The sequence below is a fragment of the Pseudophryne corroboree genome, chromosome 4 (assembly GCF_028390025.1).
Source record: "Pseudophryne corroboree isolate aPseCor3 chromosome 4, aPseCor3.hap2, whole genome shotgun sequence".
NCBI lineage: Eukaryota > Metazoa > Chordata > Amphibia > Anura > Myobatrachidae > Pseudophryne > Pseudophryne corroboree.
Window position 1 is genome coordinate 10,667,547 of NC_086447.1, and position 19,182 is coordinate 10,686,728.

General features: G+C 43.2%; 1 protein-coding gene and 2 pseudogenes across 1 annotated transcript in view; 1 reads left to right on the forward strand and 2 right to left on the reverse strand.

Moving 5' to 3' along the window:
* The window catches only part of LOC134908808 (fucolectin-like), an 86,579-nt gene extending 67,667 nt beyond the window's left edge, over nucleotides 1-18,912 (forward strand). The window contains exons 2-3 of the mRNA XM_063914930.1: nucleotides 7,427-7,733; nucleotides 18,718-18,912. Coding sequence (XP_063771000.1) covers nucleotides 7,427-7,733; nucleotides 18,718-18,856 — 446 coding nt within the window. The 3' untranslated portion in view covers nucleotides 18,857-18,912. The remainder of the gene's footprint in view (nucleotides 1-7,426; nucleotides 7,734-18,717) is intronic.
* On the reverse strand, nucleotides 2,411-2,530 carry LOC134912016 (5S ribosomal RNA; annotated as a pseudogene).
* On the reverse strand, nucleotides 2,761-2,880 carry LOC134912007 (5S ribosomal RNA; annotated as a pseudogene).
* Nucleotides 18,913-19,182: the final 270 nt, after the last annotated feature.

A 19,182-nucleotide genomic window follows, 5' to 3' on the forward strand; every position in this document is an offset into this window, starting at 1 on the left:
TGTGTCTCCTTTCTTGCCTTGTTGTTAATGTGGCCCTGCCTTCATAAGGCCCCACAATACTCTGAATCTCATTAGTAAATTATATTAATACTAAAGATGAGCAGGTCCGGTTCTCTGGGAAGTGGACCCACCCAAAATTCTGGGATCCAGGCCAATCTGAGCAACAGCTTGGATCTCCCTGCTTGCCCTGGATCCCAAACCGAGGCAAAACCTCACAATCCCGCTGTCGGTTCTTGAGATTTTGTCTCGGGCTCATTCCCATTGAATTCAATGGGCTGACTGCTGATTAGCTGAGAGAGATGTCTGTCACTTCACTCCGCCAATTAGCACTTGCCCATAGAGTTCAATGGTAAAAATGTTAAATATACTGGCTACTGCTACCACCCCCCCCCCACAATGAGGACACCGCTGCCAACCCCCCACAAAAAAAAAACAGCCAGCACCGCTGAAATCGCTGGCACCCCCACACTGCCAACACAACTAGCACACCCTCTCAGATGACATAGCCAGCACCCCCACACTGCAAACACAACTGGTACACCTGCACAGAGAACACAGCCGGTTTCCCACACTGCAAACACTGCTAACACACCCACACAGAGGACACTGTCAGCACCACAGCACTGCCAATACTGCTGGAACACCCACACAGATGACACAGTTGGTACCCTTGCACTGCCTACACCGCCGGCATCACCCTTCTCACAGACATCACCTGGGGCACGGGCGTAACTATAACTTGTGGGCCCCATAAGCAAAATCTGGAAAAGGGTCCCACCCAGGAAAAACAACAACCCATTAACGCTAATGCCCCCCGCTAATCCTTGTCTGAGCTGAACATCCCCTTTACTTCTTCTGGCCTGGTACTGATGCGTTTCAACTGCACAATGGGTCCTTGCCAAGGCACCGGTGGACACCTCAGATCATACAATTTATAAGGCTTCCTGAAAGGTCCAGTGTGCTCACTCCCGGGCACAACTATATTCACTATCAGCTTTGTAACAACTAGAAGGAGAAGTTGTCTCCTACCATGAGAGTGATACTGTGAACAAGCCGGGAGAAGTAAAGGAGATGTTCCGCTCAGACAAGGATTAGCGAGGGGCATTAGCGGTTACAGAGATGCTGGGACAGACGTCATCCCATAAGCCCATCTATGGCCACATTCATCTGACATCCTGAAAGGACCGGTGAGGAAAAAAAAATAGTAGAGCTCCCCTGTATGTTTTACAATCAGCACCAAGCTCTTGGACCAGTCCTGGTTCCAAAACTATGGAGGGGGAGATGCAGGGGTCTCCCGTATTTGTGGAACCAGCACCTGGCTTCACTAGCCAGGTTGGCAGTTCTGCAGCCCGAGCACATGCTTATATGGGTCCCAGCGGCCACAGCATCAATCCCCAACTAGTTAGCCCTGGCTGGGGTACCCTGGGGAGTGAGGACTCTCCAATAAAGGAGTGCCCACTGTCCAGGGCACTGAAGAGCCAGTGCTGAAGTCTGGGGCAATCCCCAGCATTACCGGGCTGTGTATGCCGATTTCATAGTCCAATAAGTGTAAGAAATAAAATAATATTATAATTCACAGGTGGAAATAAAGATCCCAGGAAGCCTCCCCACATGCTGGTGTTTGTAGAACCACAAATACTGTAGCAGCATGTGGGGAATTAAAAGGCCTGCCTATACCTGTAGTTCTACCTGTAAAAGAAATATTATAAAAAACATATTCCACGCACACCATGACAGTACAACATTAATAAAGCATTCATTCACACTCACATACATACTGACACTCACACATACTTAATAGAAAGAAAGGGGTTTTGGGAACCGCACAAGTCTTTAATTATAATAATCAGTAGCCTCTGAATAAACTGAATTATCCCGAATTGCTTCTAGATATAGCAACTAGGGGTATGGATAGTTAATTTTAGCCCCAATTGATTGTTGCTTTCAGTGGTGCTCCCAAGAGTCAATTTTAAGCAGACAGAAAAAAACAAAACAAAGAAGTGTTGGAAAGTAGACTCTTTTTTGGGAGCACTCTAATTCAGAGGGTAGAAATATGATTTATCAATACTGGTAAAATCATTTTTATTAGGTTATTCATTAAAAAAAAATTTTTTTTTGGAGTATCTGCGTGAAAAATTATTATAAGCTTTGCGAAAATATAGAACACATTACACATGGTACGTGATATCCATATCACAATGTATCAATTGCCGGAGATTAATGGCTGTGGTTACAAAGTTCATGAGTCCTTACACATTCGGACTCATGTGATATATGACCATCATTTGTTCAGCAAGTATCCATCATGGATTACAATCATTGCTGAGAATTAAATCATAGGTCATATGAGAGTCAGGTACCCAATAGTATATATATATATAGGTGGGTGACACTGTATAGGGGAGTCAATTTCTTGCAGTACCAGGGTGTTCAGAGGTGGTCTCCCATCCTAGTACTAACCCGGCCTTTCACTGCTTAGCTTCCAAGGTCAGAAGAGATTGGGCATCTCCAGTAATGTATGACCGCAAATGTTGTACTCTCCCTCTAGGATCACCTAAATGCATGCAGCCACTTGGTTGGGTTACCCTCTAGCTAGGCAGTCACAATTAAGATATAGACATATTTGACAGCCTATTTTGTAATGGGAAAGTTACCAAGTATCCACAATTTAGGCTTGCCTTTTCACTGATGCAAACCAATTTTTTTGAAAATCCAAATGCTCAATATTTTGGGTGTGGATGATGCTCTAGGGGAGTCAATTTGTTGCAGTACCTGGGTGTTCAAAAGTGGTCACCCATCCTTTTACTAGCCCGGCCTTTCACTGCTTAGCTTCCAAGGTCAGAAGAGATTGGGCATTTCCAGTGAGGTATGACCGCAAATATTGTACTCACCCTCCTGAATCATCTAAATTTTTAAATTGTGTTTGCCAAGGATAGCAAATTATATATACATGTGGTACAATAAAGGATTAAATAAGATAATATGTAGCCACCTGGCTTAATCACCTCGTAACATATCAGCCACGAAAAACAATATACTCATGAGTGAAGGCCTGTTGTGTGGGTAAAATTCCTGAGCACCACACAATGTCCACAATTAGGACTTGCCTTTCACTCTTGAAAATAACCAAGGAGCACCAGAACGGTCGGACAACAATTAGTAACTATATAAGTGCAGGATAGAATTATGCTGCACAGAAATAAATTTTCTAAATCGTCAATTTATGGTACACCCTGAAGCACTAACCCAGACAATAGATTAGAGGTGCCTATTGCTCGTAACCTCTAATAAGTACCTGCATATATTATGAGAAAGCAGGCTGGAAAAGGTGCTTGTAGATGATTTGCACATATGTTAAATTGCTTGAGCCTAATAAATTCAAAATTCTGAGCATTTGCTGAGATTTGCCTATTGTTAAATTTCATCAGAAAGGGCACATTCAGTGCTTCCTATAGAGTAGATATCAGCTTGCTGTTAATGTTTGTAGCCATGTGGGTGTTGCTTTAGCCTGATAAGTTCAAAATTCAGAACATTTGCTGAAATTAGCCATTATTGAATTTCCAAAGAAAAAACAGTCAGTGATACCTATAGAGATGATATCAGCTTGCAAATATTGTCTATAGCAAATAAGGATAGTTCCAATTGTATACCTTGATTGCTGAGGAAAAAATCCTTGTGGTATTGTTAATATGCATATAGATTGGTAAATGCTCAATTAGCTTAGTGATATCATTCAGGTGCTCGAAAGGAAGGGGTATTTCTGAGCAAGAAAAAAGGAATTGGATTCCCCAGCACCCTGGATGATACCAGTAACCAGATATAAATCCCACATGATAATAGAATTCAGAGATCTTCGGCAATTGATACATTGTGATATGGATATCACATACCATGTGTAATGTGTTCTATATTTTCGCAAAGCTTATAATAATTTTTCACCCAGATACTCCAAAAAAATTGTTTTTTTAATGAATAACCTAATAAAAATGATTTTACCAGTATTGATAAATCACATTTCTACCCTCTGAATTAGAGTGCTCCCAAAAAAGAGTCTACTTTCCAACACTTCTTTGTTTTGTTTTTTTCTGTCTACTCACACATACTTGACATATAGATTGGTAAATGCTCAATTAGCTTAGTGATATCATTCAGGTGCTCGAAAGGAAGGGGTATTTCTGAGCAAGAAAAAAAGCAATTGTTTCCCCAGCACACTGAATGGATAACAGTAACCAGATATAAATCCCACATGATAATAGAATTCAGAGATCTTCGTTACACATATTTGCGCAAATGTGTGGTTAAGCCCCAAAGACGCATCAAGGCCTCTCTGTATATTTGGGGTCCCTAGCGCTATATCAAGGTGCAGGGTGTGGCACCCCAAAACACCAGAATGAGCCAGAAAGCACAGTGTGACATACCAGTGTAAAAAACTATAGTGTTAATAAATTAGTTTAACAGAAAAAGGAGATCTTTCTTGCGCTTTACTAACAAGTGTCAGCCTCTTATCCCACACAAAGAAACCTTCACCGTGGTTTCACTTCAAGACCATACACCAAAAAAACGTGAGGAAAAGATGGCGCAACTTGTCACCCTTATAGACACACAGAAATGCTTACACGAAATGTTCCTACAGCGAAAGAAAGATGTATGATTTATAATCCACCTTCCATAAATAAGGATTCTATAAATATAGTAAAAAGAAACACAACAAACATAGTGTATTCCGATTAAATTGATTGATGTGTCTTTAATACTTCTTGGTCTCACTCACATGATGGAATTTTTCAATTCACATATAGAAATCCATAGGTATGATGAATCAACTTCATAGGTATGCAGGAAGCATAAAATCCATATGGCACATAAAAAAGAGAAAGTAGGAAAATAGTGCAATCCTGTCTGTGTATATTTTTTAAAAGGGTATTTATTAAAACACACTCACAAAACACAGACTTGACAATAGCATATAACAAGGAAGGAATTGCTTGGACATCAGGGTAAGGGAAAAACAGCCACCGGCAGCATGGATTATAGTCACCGCAAGTCCCGGTTTACTCGAGGTGTCCCCGTGCTGTCAGGTCCGTTCTCCAAAGTTCCAGTCAGTCCAGCAAAGAAAACAAGAGTCCCCAGCTTGAGCGCTTTCGGATGAGATATCCTTCTTCAGAAGCGTAGGGGACAAACGCTGTTACCTGCTTTAAATAGTGTCCTAATCTTGATCACTGAAAACAGCTGTTCACTGAGTCCGCCCTCGGAACAGATCAGTGTTGTAAGGGGTGACGTATGCGTTTCAATGGGCGGAAGTCGCGTCACCGGAAGTGACGCATGCGGAACCCAGCTCATGCAGTATGCGTTCCATTCCGACCCGTTTTCGTGTACAGCTCGTTTGACATGCATCATTCCACTCAGCGCTCCGTCAGTCACCCAAAATATAAGACAAATATAGCAGGAATAACTTAAAACATGAAATCACTTTAAACAGCCATTATTTCTTAAAATATGACATTGTTTTAAAAAAAAAGCATTAAAAAACAGCATTAAAAAACATTAAAAAACATCAATCCACAAACCACTTAGGAGACAATAAAAGAGATTTAGAAATTCATCATAAAAACCATTTGAGTTCGAAATCACTATTCAGTCCCAATGGGACTAAGGTTTTTAATCTGTATATCCATTTCATTTCTGTTTTAGATAGTAAAATATCAATTTGTTTGTTCCTGGGGTTAGAATTAATGGTTTGGATACCCCAAAAAGATTTAAAGTGACAAGGTTTACAGGCATGTGTCAATTTAAAGTGCTTTGAGACTGTATGGGTATCTAAACCCTTTTTCACATTGCGGATATGTTCCGATAATCTTATCTTTAAATTTCTACTTGTCTTTCCGACATACACCAATCCGCAATCACACTCTAGAGCGTAAATAACGTTACTAGAGTTACATGTGATAAAATTCTTAATGGGATATGTATTCCCCCATACCGTGAACTCCTTAATTTTACTTGCACCTTTTGTGCATTTGCACATGGCACAAAGTCCACATCGGTAGAACCCAGTACTTCTAATACTAGTTCTCTTAGACACCTCAATTGAACTATGGACTAACTTGTCCTTAATGGACTTGGATCTTCTATAAATAAAACTAGGTTTTGGGGGTAATATCGGGCCCAAAACTGGATCTTTCGTAAGTACCATCCACTTTTTTTCTTGCTCAGAAATACCCCTTCCTTTCGAGCACCTGAATGATATCACTAAGCTAATTGAGCATTTACCAATCTATAGGTCTGTTGTGAGAGGCAGAGAGGTTTCTGCATTAGGAGGAGGTGCAGGCCCTGACATGCCACATGGAGCATTATGGGGTTGCTCCAAGGTAAGTAGCTCTTAGCTTAGACATATTTTAGTAAGGAGCCATTATCATGTGACTCCTTGCTGGTTAATATTAGACCCAGATTGGGGTAATGGAGGTGTGAGGTGTGGTGCCTCTGGACTGGCTGAGCTGGATGGCTTTAGTGTGGCATACCTTTACATTCTATTAACACTTTTCACTTATTAATTTACTAACACTATTTCTCTATTTTAATTACATTTCATGTTTGTATCACCCCCTCTATAGCTTCGGCTTCCTAAATACTAATTTATTAACACTATAGTTTTTTACACTGGTATGTCACACTGTGCTTTCTGGCTCATTCTGGTGTTTTGGGGTGCCACACCCTGCACCTAGATATAGCGCTAGGGACCCCAAATATACAGAGAGGCCTTGATGCGGCTTTGGGGCTTAACCACACATTTGCGCAAATATGTGTAACGAAGATCTCTGAATTCTATTATCATGTGGGATTTATATCTGGTTACTGTTATCCATTCAGTGTGCTGGGGAAACAATTGCTTTTTTTCTTACTCACACATACTTACCTACAGCCCACACTGTCCTTCACGTCCTCTTCTCCAGTAATAATCTGCGTCACCTGTAAACAAGAACTTAAATACTGTACTCCCCTATTCCAGTGTAGAACACATCCTATTTGTTCCATGTAGGCATCCCAGAGGTTAAAAAAAAAGGTCAATCTGATCCAGTCCGGACTTCCACATGCTGCTCCTCTGCGCAAATGACTGGGTTTGTTTCTATAAGAGATTTGGTCAATAAGAGTGCGTCTGGCATTTCAGTGTAGAGAGTTTGGAAATATTTTTGGAATTGATTGGAGATATATTTTTGGGTGGTGAAATAACTGTTCAGTTTTTTTCAGCTGAGAGATAATAGACTACTTTATAAAGGTGCAACATTTCACGAAATCAATGACCTCAACCTGCACTACCTTACGTACTGTGCATCATGACAATCCTTGTGCTGTATTATTACTGTTTAGTATAACACACTGCCCAATACCAAATTGTAATGTATTTTTCCCTTCATATCTTTTCATACAGCAGTATATGAGAATCTTGCTCTTAGAGGCCGTGCGACACAGTCATCTATATATCTAGACCATTCCAATGGATATTTGGGCCTGGGTATGAATGCAATAGATGGAAACACAGATCCCAACTATTACCATGGGTCATGCTTTCACTCTAATAATGATGTTGGTCCCTGGTGGAGAGTGGACTTACTGGATTCTTATTACATCTCCAATATAATTATCACCAACCGAGGAGACTGCTGTCCAGAACGGCTGAACGGAGCAAAAATTGTTGTTGGAAACTCACTTGTAAATAATGGAAAGAACAATCCAAGGTGAGGACACAATTATACATAGAGATGTCATGATGGTTATTTAAGTAACTTACCTCTGACAAAGCAAATTATCAGAGGAGAATGATGGGAAAGTACCCAGTACTGTCCCCATTCAGAAGCTCAGTGACGTATAACATTTACAAAGGTGTCAAGGTTCAAAAATGTGAAAATGTTTACAACAATTCTGATTATAGAGGTGAGCCCTAGTTGTTCCATCGGTTCTGCCAATGGCTTGGAGACCACAGAGAAGGCATACTCTAATGCAGTGACAGGCAACAGGCACTGGTCGCCATCTACAGATGTAGCCTCCATTATCTTGGCTGGCTGAGGCGTTAGTCGCGATTGGGAATACGCAGCATTCCTGGGTGGAAGGAGGCACGCCTAGTCATTAGAGATGTGCACTTGAAATTTTTCGGGTTTTGTGTTTTGGTTTTGGGTTTGGTTCCGCGGCCGTGTTTTGGGTTCGACCGCGTTTTGGCAAAACCTCACCGAATTTTTTTTGTCGGATTCCGGTGTGTTTTGGATTCGGGTGTTTTTTTCAAAAAACACTAAAAAACAGCTTAAATCATAGAATTTGGGGGTCATTTTGATCCCAAAGTATTATTAACCTCAAAAACCATAATTTCCACTCATTTTCAGTCTATTCTGAATACCTCACACCTCACAATATTATTTTTAGTCCTAAAATTTGCACCAAGGTAGCTGTGTGAGTAAGCTAAGCGACCCTAGTGGCCGACACAAACACCGGGCCCATCTAGGAGTGTCACTGCAGTGTCACGCAGGATGGCCCTTCCAAACCCCCCCCCCAAACAGCACATGATGCAAAGAAAAAAAGAGGCGCAATGAGGTAGCTGTGTGAGTAAGATAAGCGACCCTAGTGGCCGACACAAACACCTGGCCCATCTAGGAGTGGCACTGCAGTGTCACGCAGGATGGCCCTTCCAAAAAACACTCCCCAAACAGCACATGACGCAAAGAAAAAAAGAGGCGCAATGAGGTAGCTGTGTGAGTAAGATAAGCGACCCTAGTGGCCGACACAAACACCTGGCCCATCTAGGATTGGCACTGCAGTGTCACGCAGGATGGCCCTTCCAAAAAACACTCCCCAAACAGCACATGACGCAAAGAAAAAAAGAGGCGCAATGAGGTAGCTGTGTGAGTAAGATAAGCGACCCTAGTGGCCGACACAAACACCTGGCCCATCTAGGAGTGGCACTGCAGTGTCACGCAGGATGGCCCTTCCAAAAAATACTCCCCAAACAGCACATGACGCAAATAAAAATTAAAGAAAAAAGAGGTGCAAGATGGAATTGTCCTTGGGCCCTCCCACCCACCCTTATGTTGTATAAACAGGACATGCACACTTTAACCAACCCATCATTTCAGTGACAGGGTCTGCCACACGACTGTGACTGAAATGACGGGTTGGTTTGGACCCCCACCAAAAAAGAAGCAATTAATCTCTCCTTGCACAAACTGGCTCTACAGAGGCAAGATGTCCACCTCATCATCATCCTCCGATATATCACCGTGTACATCCCCCTCCTCACAGATTATCAATTTGTCCCCACTGGAATCCACCATCTCAGCTCCCTGTGTACTTTGTGGAGGCAATTGCTGCTGGTCAATGTCTCCACGGAGGAATTGATTATAATTAATTTTAATGAACATCATCTTCTCCACATTTTCTGGAAGTAACCTCGTAAGCCGATTGCTGACAAGGTGAACGGCGGCACTAAACACTCTTTCGGAGTACACACTTGTGGGAGGGCAACTTAGGTAGAATAAAGCCAGTTTGTGCAAGGGCCTCCAAATTGCCTCTTTTTCCTGCCAGTATAAGTACGGACTGTCTGACGTGCCTACTTGGATGCGGTCACTCATATAATCCTCCACCATTCTTTCAATGGGGAGAGAATCATATGCAGTGACAGTAGACGACATGTCCGTAATCGTTGTCAGGTCCTTCAGTCCGGACCAGATGTCAGCATCAGCAGTCGCTCCAGACTGCCCTGCATCACCGCCAGCGGGTGGGCTCGGAATTCTGAGCCTTTTCCTCGCACCCCCAGTTGCGGGAGAATGTGAAGGAGGAGATGTTGACAGGTCGCGTTCCGCTTGACTTGACAATTTTCTCACCAGCAGGTCTTTGAACCCCAGCAGACTTGTGTCTGCCGGAAAGAGAGATCAAAGGTAGGTTTTAAATCTAGGATCGAGCACGGTGGCCAAAATGTAGTGATCTGATTTCAACAGATTGACCAACCGTGAATCCTTGTTAAGCGAATTAAGGGCTCCATCCACAAGTCCCACATGCCTAGCGGAATCGCTCCGTGTTAGCTCCTCCTTCAATGTCTCCAGCTTCTTCTGCAAAAGCCTGATGAGGGGAATGACCTGACTCAGGCTGGCAGTGTCTGAACTGACTTCACGTGTGGCAAGTTCAAAGGGCAGCAGAACCTTGCACAACGTTGAAATCATTCTCCACTGCGCTTGAGACAGGTGCATTCCACCTCCTATATCGTGCTGAATTGTATAGGCTTGAATGGCCTTTTGCTGCTCCTCCAACCTCTGAAGCATATATAGGGTTGAATTCCACCTCGTTACCACTTCTTGCTTCAGATGATGGCAGGGCAGGTTCAGGCGTTTTTGGTGTTGCTCCAGTCTTCTGTACGTGGTGCCTGTACGCCGAAAGTGTCCCGCAATTCTTCTGGCCACCGACAGCATCTCTTGCACGCCCCTGTCGTTTTTTAAAAAATTCTGCACCACCAAATTCAAGGTATGTGCAAAACATGGGACGTGCTGGAATTTGCCCATATTTAATGCACACACAATATTGCTGGCGTTGTCCGATGCCACAAATCCACAGGAGAGTCCAATTGGGGTAAGCCATTCCGCGATGATCTTCCTCAGTTGCCGTAAGAGGTTTTCAGCTGTGTGCGTATTCTGGAAACCGGTGATACAAAGCGTAGCCTGCCTAGGAAAGAGTTGGCGTTTGCGAGATGCTGCTACTGGTGCCGCCGCTGCTGTTCTTGCGGCGGGAGTCCATACATCTACCCAGTGGGCTGTCACAGTCATATAGTCCTGACCCTGCCCTGCTCCACTTCTCCACATGTCCGTGGTTAAGTGGACATTGGGTACAACTGCATTTTTTAGGACACTGGTGAGTCTTTTTCTGACGTCCGTGTACATTCTCGGTATCGCCTGCCTAGAGAAGTGGAACCTAGATGGTATTTGGTAACGGGGGCACACTACCTCAAGAAATTGTCTAGTTCCCTGTGAACTAACGGCGGATACCGGACGCACGTCTCACACCAACATAGTTGTCAAGGCCTCAGTTATCCGCTTTGCAACAGGATGACTGCTGTGATATTTCATCTTCCTCGCAAAGGACTGTTGGACAGTCAATTGCTTTGTGGAAGTAGTAAAAGTGGGCTTACGACTTCCCCTCTGGGATGACCATCGACTCCCAGCAGCAACAACAGCAGCGCCAGCAGCAGTAGGCGTTACACGCAAGGATGCATCGGAGGAATCCCAGGCAGGAGAGGACTCGTCAGAATTGCCAGTGACATGGCCTGCAGGACTATTGGCATTCCTGGGGAAGGAGGAAATTGACACTGAGGGAGTTGGTGGGGTGGTTTGCATGAGCTTGGTTACAAGAGGAAGGGATTTACTGGTCAGTGGACTGCTTCCGCTGTCGCCCAAAGTTTTTGAACTTGTCACTGACTTATTATGAATGCGCTGCAGGTGACGTATAAGGGAGGATGTTCCGAGGTGGTTAACGTCCTTACCCCTACTTATTACAGCTTGACAAAGGCAACACACGGCTTGACAAATGTTGTCCGCATTTCTGTTGAAATACTTCCACACCGAATAGCTGATTTTTTTGGTATTTTCACCAGGCATGTCAACGGCCATATTCCTCCCACGGACAACAGGTGTCTCCCCGGGTGCCTGACTTAAACAAACCACCTCACCATCAGAATCCTCCTTGTCAATTTCCTCCCCAGCGCCAGCAACACCCATATCCTCCTCATCCTGGTGTACTTCAACACTGACATCTTCAATCTGACTATCAGGAACTGGACTGCGGGTGCTCCTTCCAGCACTTGCAGGGGGCGTGCAAATGGTGGAAGGCGCATGCTCTTCACGTCCAGTGTTGGGAAGGTCAGGCATCGCAACCGACACAATTGGACTCTCCTTGTGGATTTGGGATTTCGAAGAACGCACAGTTCTTTGCGGTGCTTTTGCCAGCTTGAGTCTTTTCATTTTTCTAGCGAGAGGCTGAGTGCTTCCATCCTCATGTGAAGCTGAACCAGTAGCCATGAACATAGGCCAGGGCCTCAGCCGTTCCTTGCCACTCCGTGTGGTAAATGGCATATTGGCAAGTTTACGCTTCTCCTCCGACAATTTTATTTTAGATTTTTGAGTCCTTTTTTTACTGATATTTGGTGTTTTGGATTTTACATGTTCTGTACTATGACATTGGGCATCGGCCTTGGCAGACGACGTTGCTGGCATTTCATCGTCTCAGCCATGACTAGTGGCAGCAGCTTCAGCACGAGGTGGAAGTTGATCTTGATCTTTCCCTAATTTTGGAACCTCAACATTTTTGTTCTCCATATTTTAATAGGCACAACTAAAAGGCACCTCAGGTAAACAATGGAGATGGATGGATACTAGTATACTTATGGATGGACGAGCGACTGCCGACACAGAGGTAGCTACAGCCGTGGACTACCGTACTGTGTCTGCTGCTAATATAGACTGGATGATAATGAGATAAAATTAAAATATATATATATATCACACAAGTACTGCAGCCGGACAGGTATATATTATGTAATGACGGACCTGCTGGACACTGTCTGTCAGCACTGCAGACTCCTAAAGTAAGCTACTAGTATCAAGAAGATAGAAAAAAAAAAAACACGGGTAGGTGGTATACAATTATGGATGGACGAGCGACTGCCGACACAGAGGTAGCTACAGCCGTGGACTACCGTACTGTGTCTGCTGCTAATATAGACTGGATGATAATGAGATAAAATTAAAATATATATATATATCACACTAGTACTGCAGCCGGACAGGTATATATTATGTAATGACGGACCTGCTGGACACTGTCTGTCAGCACTGCAGACTCCTAAAGTAAGCTACTAGTATCAAGAAGATAGAAAAAAAAAAAACACGGGTAGGTGGTATACAATTATGGATGGACGAGCGACTGCCGACACAGAGGTAGCTACAGCCGTGGACTACCGTACTGTGTCTGCTGCTAATATAGACTGGATGATAATGAGATAAAATTAAAATATATATATATCACACTAGTACTGCAGCCGGACAGGTATATATTATGTAATGACGGACCTGCTGGACACTGTCTGTCAGCACTGCAGACTCCTAAAGTAAGCTACTAGTATCAAGAAGATAGAAAAAATAAATAAACCACGGGTAGGTGGTATACAATTATGGATGGACGAGCGACTGCCGACACAGAGGTAGCTACAGCCGTGGACTACCGTACTGTGTCTGCTGCTAATATAGACTGGATGATAATGAGATAAAATTAAAATATATATATATATATCACACTAGTACTGCAGCCGGACAGGTATATATTATGTAATGACGGACCTGCTGGACACTGTCTGTCAGACTCAGCACTGCAGACTCCTAAAGTAAGCTGCTAGTATCAAGAAGATAGAACAAAAAAAAAACCACGGGTAGGTGGTATACAATTATGGATGGACAAGCGACTGCCGACACAGAGGTAGCTACAGCCGTGGACTACCGTACTGTGTCTGCTGCTAATATTGACTGGATGATAATGAGATAAAATTAAAATATATATATTATATCACACTAGTACTGCAGCCGGACAGGTATATATTATGTAATGACGGACCTGCTGGACACTGTCAGCTCAGCACTGCAGACTCCTAAAGTAAGCTACTAGTATCAAGAAGATAGGAAGAAAAAAAACCACGGGTAGGTGGTATACAATTATGGATGGACGAGCGACTGCCGACACAGAGGTAGCTACAGCCGTGGACTACCGTACTGTGTCTGCTGCTAATATAGACTGGATGATAATGAGATAAAAATTAAAATATATATATATATATATATATCACACTAGTACTGCAGCCGGACAGGTTTATATTATGTAATGACGGACCTGCTGGACACTGTCTGCAGAATGCGTTTATAAAAACACCACACGACGAGTGTTTAACTTTTTCAGGCAGACAATCACAATATACTGGTGGTCAGCAGACAATCACAATACTGGTGGTCAGTGGTCACTGGTCAGTCACACTGGCAGTGGCACTCTTGCAGCAAAAGTGTGCACTGTACTTAAAATATGTACTCCTGCTATAACTGCTCCCCAGTCTCCCCCACAATTAAGCTGTGTGAGCAGTGAGCACTCAGCAGTCAGATAATGATATACAGTATATGATGCAGCACACTGGGCTGAGCACAGATATGGTATGTGTGACTGTGTCACACTGTGTATCGTTTTTTTTCAGACAGAGAACGGATTAATTAAACTGGTGGCACTGGTCACTGGTCACACTATCAGCAGCAAGTAGTACTCCTCCTATATGCTCCCCAAAATTTGTGTCTCTCTCTAGTACTAGTCACTCTAAACGGAGAGGACGCCAGCCACGTCCTCTCCCTATCAATCTCAATGCACGTGTGAAAATGGCGGCGACGCGCGGCTCCTTATATAGAATCCGAGTCTCGCGATAGAATCCGAGCCTCGCGAGAATCTGACAGTGGGATGATGACGTTCGTGCGCGCTCGGGTTAACCGAGCAAGGTGGGAAGTTCCGAGTCGCTCGGCCCGTGTAAAAAAAACTGAAGTTCGGGCGGGTTCGGATTCCGAGGAACCGAACCCGCTCATCTCTACTAGTCATAGGGAGGCACACAGAGCATTTGGCAATACCTTTGAGTGTAATACCTGCGATCATCCACCAGATGTCGCTTTTTAAAATCACTAATGCGCATACGTGTGGTCTCCATTAAAATGCAATACAGAACTACAGCGTAAGAACTACTTTACTGGTGTGTCTCATTACGCTACATTATGCTACAGTATGTCATACACTATATAACAGTATATACAGTACAGACGCAAATAGTACAGCATATACAGATGCAAACAAATGTTTTACAGGTACAGTATGGTCTAATGATGTTAGGGTTATGTGAGCGTCCAAATCCCAGAGTATTAAGTATAATGGAAAGAGATAAAACCTCCTCCCTAAGTTCCTGGATGCCAATTCACTGTGCTTTGCATCGCTGTATAGTATTTTGTATTTGAGTACTAAATAGCATGAACAGCTTGTAACGTACAGCGGGAAGTGCTAGCTTTCTAAGTATAATGGGGAGATATAAAAACTCCTCCCTAGGTTATTGGATTTGTATTTGAGTACTAAATAGCAGGAACAGCTTGTAATGTACCCTGCTCTAAAGGCTACAGAGGCAAATGTTATCTTTCTGAGTATAATGGGGAGAGATAAAAGCTCCTCCCTAAGTTCCTGGATGTACTCTGCTGTAATGACTAGAAGTGTGCACACTTCTATAGAATGTGAAGTTATATTACAATAGATTTAAAAAAATAGTGTTTGTTTATGCTGTTAAGGAACTTGGACGCTCATAAAGCACAACACGGTATTTAGCCAGCACCTCCCCCTACCCCCATCTTACTTCTCCCTTCCCCCCTGGGAGCCTGCACTGTTCATACAGTAGACAGGGAGGGAGGTCAGGTTACAATAAATATACAACACAATTTTGTACTGCATATGAAAATCAGACAGAGAACTGCAGTCGCTTTGATAGATGTGAAATTGGTACAGTAGCAGTGATTAATCTCATAAAGTACAACACAGATTCTCTAACACCGACGATCTACAGTACTGTGTTGCTAGAACATTTAGTTGCATCAGAATTAACTAATTTATATTAATTGGTATGTCTACGGGTCCTCATTGCCGATGTGTATTTTAGATAGTGGAATGAGTTGTTCCTACAGATTTACCCTGATTTATGTAAAAGCTGTGTGTACACTTCTATTGAATGTGAAGGTATGTTACAATAGATTAAAAAAATAAAAATAATAAAGTTAGTGTCGGAAAAAAAAAACCCGCAACCGGCACTTTGGGAATCGAACCCGGGACTCTCAGCATGGAAGGCCAAAGACTTCACTATTTGCCTATGCCACTTCATGGAAGATACACAAGCTCATGTGTCAAAGTACTGTAAGCAGTGATTTCTTCCCATTAATGTTTGTTTATGCTGTTAGTGGACTTGGACGCTCATATTACAGAACACGGTATTAAGCCAGCACCTCCCTCTACCCCCATCCCACTTCCCCCTGTCTCCCTTGGAGCCTGCACAGTTCATACAGTAGACAGTAGGGAGGTCAGGTTACAGTAAATGTACAACACAATATTGCACTGCATATTAAATTCAGATAGAGAACTGCAGTGATTCCTTCACAAAAAGTACAACACAGATTCTCTAACACCGACGATCTACAGTACTGTGTTGCTAGAACATTTAGTTGCATCAGAATTAACTAATTTATATTAATTGGTATGTCTACGGGTCCTCATTGCCGATGTGTATTTTAGATAGTGGAATGAGTTGTTCCTGCAGATTTACCCTGCTTTATGTAAAAGCTGTGTGCACACTTCTATTGAATGTGAAGGTATATTACAATGGATTTTAAAAAAAGCAAAAAATAAAGTGAGTGTCAGAATCAAACCAGGTCTCTTAGCATGGGAGGCAGAAGCCTTCACCGCTTGCCCACACCACTTCATGGAAGATACACAAGCTCATGTGTAAAAGTACTGTAAACAGCGATTCCTTCCCATTGGTGTTTGTTATATGCCATTAAGGGACATACACTATACTGTACATACTTTAACGTCAATTAACTACATTATTGCATTCACACTTTAGTTGCATCTGCATACACTATATGAAATTTTTGCTCTATTGCTTTGTCTACGGGACTTGGACGCTCACATCAATAACATGGCAATTGACAAGTGTTTTAATATGTTCATTTGCGTATGTATAAACTATATATATATATATATATATATATATAATTTAATTGACCCTCTCCATCTGACCATTGTATCGTCAGATCATTAATATAATTTCGGATCATTCTGACCATTGTATCGTCAGATCATTCTGCCGCTATTTGCTCTAAAGTACTGGATTAGTGGAGCATTAACCACCCAGTGGTGGAGATGTGTATTGCATGCTGAGTATGTAGTCGTGCCTCAACGCGCCTATCTGGGATTAAACTCAGCAACCTAAGCTATCGCCTAGGTGCAACTAAACCTCCGTTTAGGCGGAGAAACAGTGAAGATAACGGAGGCTCCATCTGTATCTTTCACAAAGAGCTGGATTAAAGTATGGGGGGCCCCATGATGGCTAACTTGTAGGGACCCTACCAATAAAAATGTCAGTAAGAAATGCTGCTAAAAGTATAATGTGCAAATGCTCCCAGCAATACAAATGTATTAAACACAATGTAGACCCCCAGTTCACATTATGCCACAGAGCCCTCACATTGGTTATGTAGCTATACTGTATGTGGGGAGCCCCCAATGTGTGTTAAAGATACTGGCTGCTGCTACCCACCCCCACACTGAGGACACCGCTGGCAACCCCCAACAGAGAACACAGCCAGCACTGCTGAAACCGCTGGCACCCCCACACTGCCAACACAGCTGTAAATCCCGCACAATGATGACACTGCCAGCCCACCAACACTGCCGACATTGTTGGCACACCCACACAGGGGACACCACTGGCACCCCAGCACTGCTGACACAGTCGGCGCCCCCACACTGCCAGCACAGCTAGCACACCCTCTCAGATGACATAGCCAGCACCCCCACACTGCCAACACCACTGGTACACCTGCACAGAGAACACAGCCAGTTTCCCACACTGCCAACACTGCTAGCACACCCACACAGAGGACACTGCAAGCACCACAGCACTGCCAATACTGCTGGCACACCCACACAGATGACACAGCCGGCACCCTTGCACTGCCGATACCACCGGGATCACCCTGGGGCAGGGGCGTAACTATAACTTGTGGGCCCCATAAGCAAAATCTGGAAAAGGGTCCCGCCCATGAATTTTTTTATAAATTTAATTAATTAATAAATTTATTAATAAAATTAATTTATGGGTCCAACTGACTTTTTCTGGGAGTGGTAGGGAAAACGCAGGCGTGTCCGGGCGTTTGAGGGGTGACGTCAATTCCGGCACCAAAAAGACTGAAGTGATCGCAAGGGCTGAGTAAGTTCAGACCTACTCAGAAACTGCACAAACTGTTTTTGCAGAGCTCGGCTGCACAGGTGGTCGCACACTTGCAAAGTGAAAATACACTCCCCTGTGTGCGGCAACTAAGCGTTTGCACGGCTGCTAAACGTAGCTAGCGAGCGATCAACTCGGAATGACCCCCCTTGTCTGAGTTATATGTGTGCAATTGGGAGTTTTGGGATTGCAGGGGACATGTTTGCATGTTCCCAAACCCTATTACATTTGTGAGTTTGTAAGTTTGGCCAGTTTAGCGCTAAACTCGTATTTTTCAGAAAAAAACACCCAATTACATTTGGCCCCAAATGTGTATTTAGTGGGTGAATTTGGAATAATATGGAATTCTATTTAAAATGCCAAATCTTTTTAATCATTTGATTTTATTTGATGTTTATTGCTGGAGAAATGATAGAAAACGTCCTGAGGCCAGTATAATATAGAGCCTGCGACTGATTATGCGGCTGTGACATCATCATTCACTTTCATACTGCAACACAAAGGTTTTGCAATAACTTAGATGTCACTTCTGCAATAACTTTCCGTATATCTGTGTCTTAGAAAATGTGTGTAATGAACATAATCACGTACAGCGTGCACTAACGTGAACTCTTTTTCTATTGGTTCTGCAGTTGCGGACAGATTACCAAATTAGCAGCTGGAGCGTCACAAAACTTTCAGTGTCATGGGATGGTGGGCCGCTATGTGATTGTCTATCTTCCGGGAAAACAAAACCTCCACTTCTCTGAGATACAAATAATGGGCTACTAAAGCTAATCATACTGGGTTCAAAATTCATTCCCTGAAATAAATCAAAGGCATTAAAACATGTGTCATGTAATATGCTTCTGCAATAGTATCCACCATCGTCCTGTAGTCACTGTGCAATCTGCGGCCACACTGTGACATTAAGTGTTGTCTGGGACATTTCCTCCTGTGATGCCCGTCTACCGGCCACGTTACCAGACACTACTCTAGGCTTCAGGATTGGAGGTTTGGGTCATTAATGTAGAACTAAGACTTTCTCTGACCTCACCTGCAGTTCTGCTACCATGTAATAAGGTGATTGAAATAAATTCACACTTTATATCAGGAAC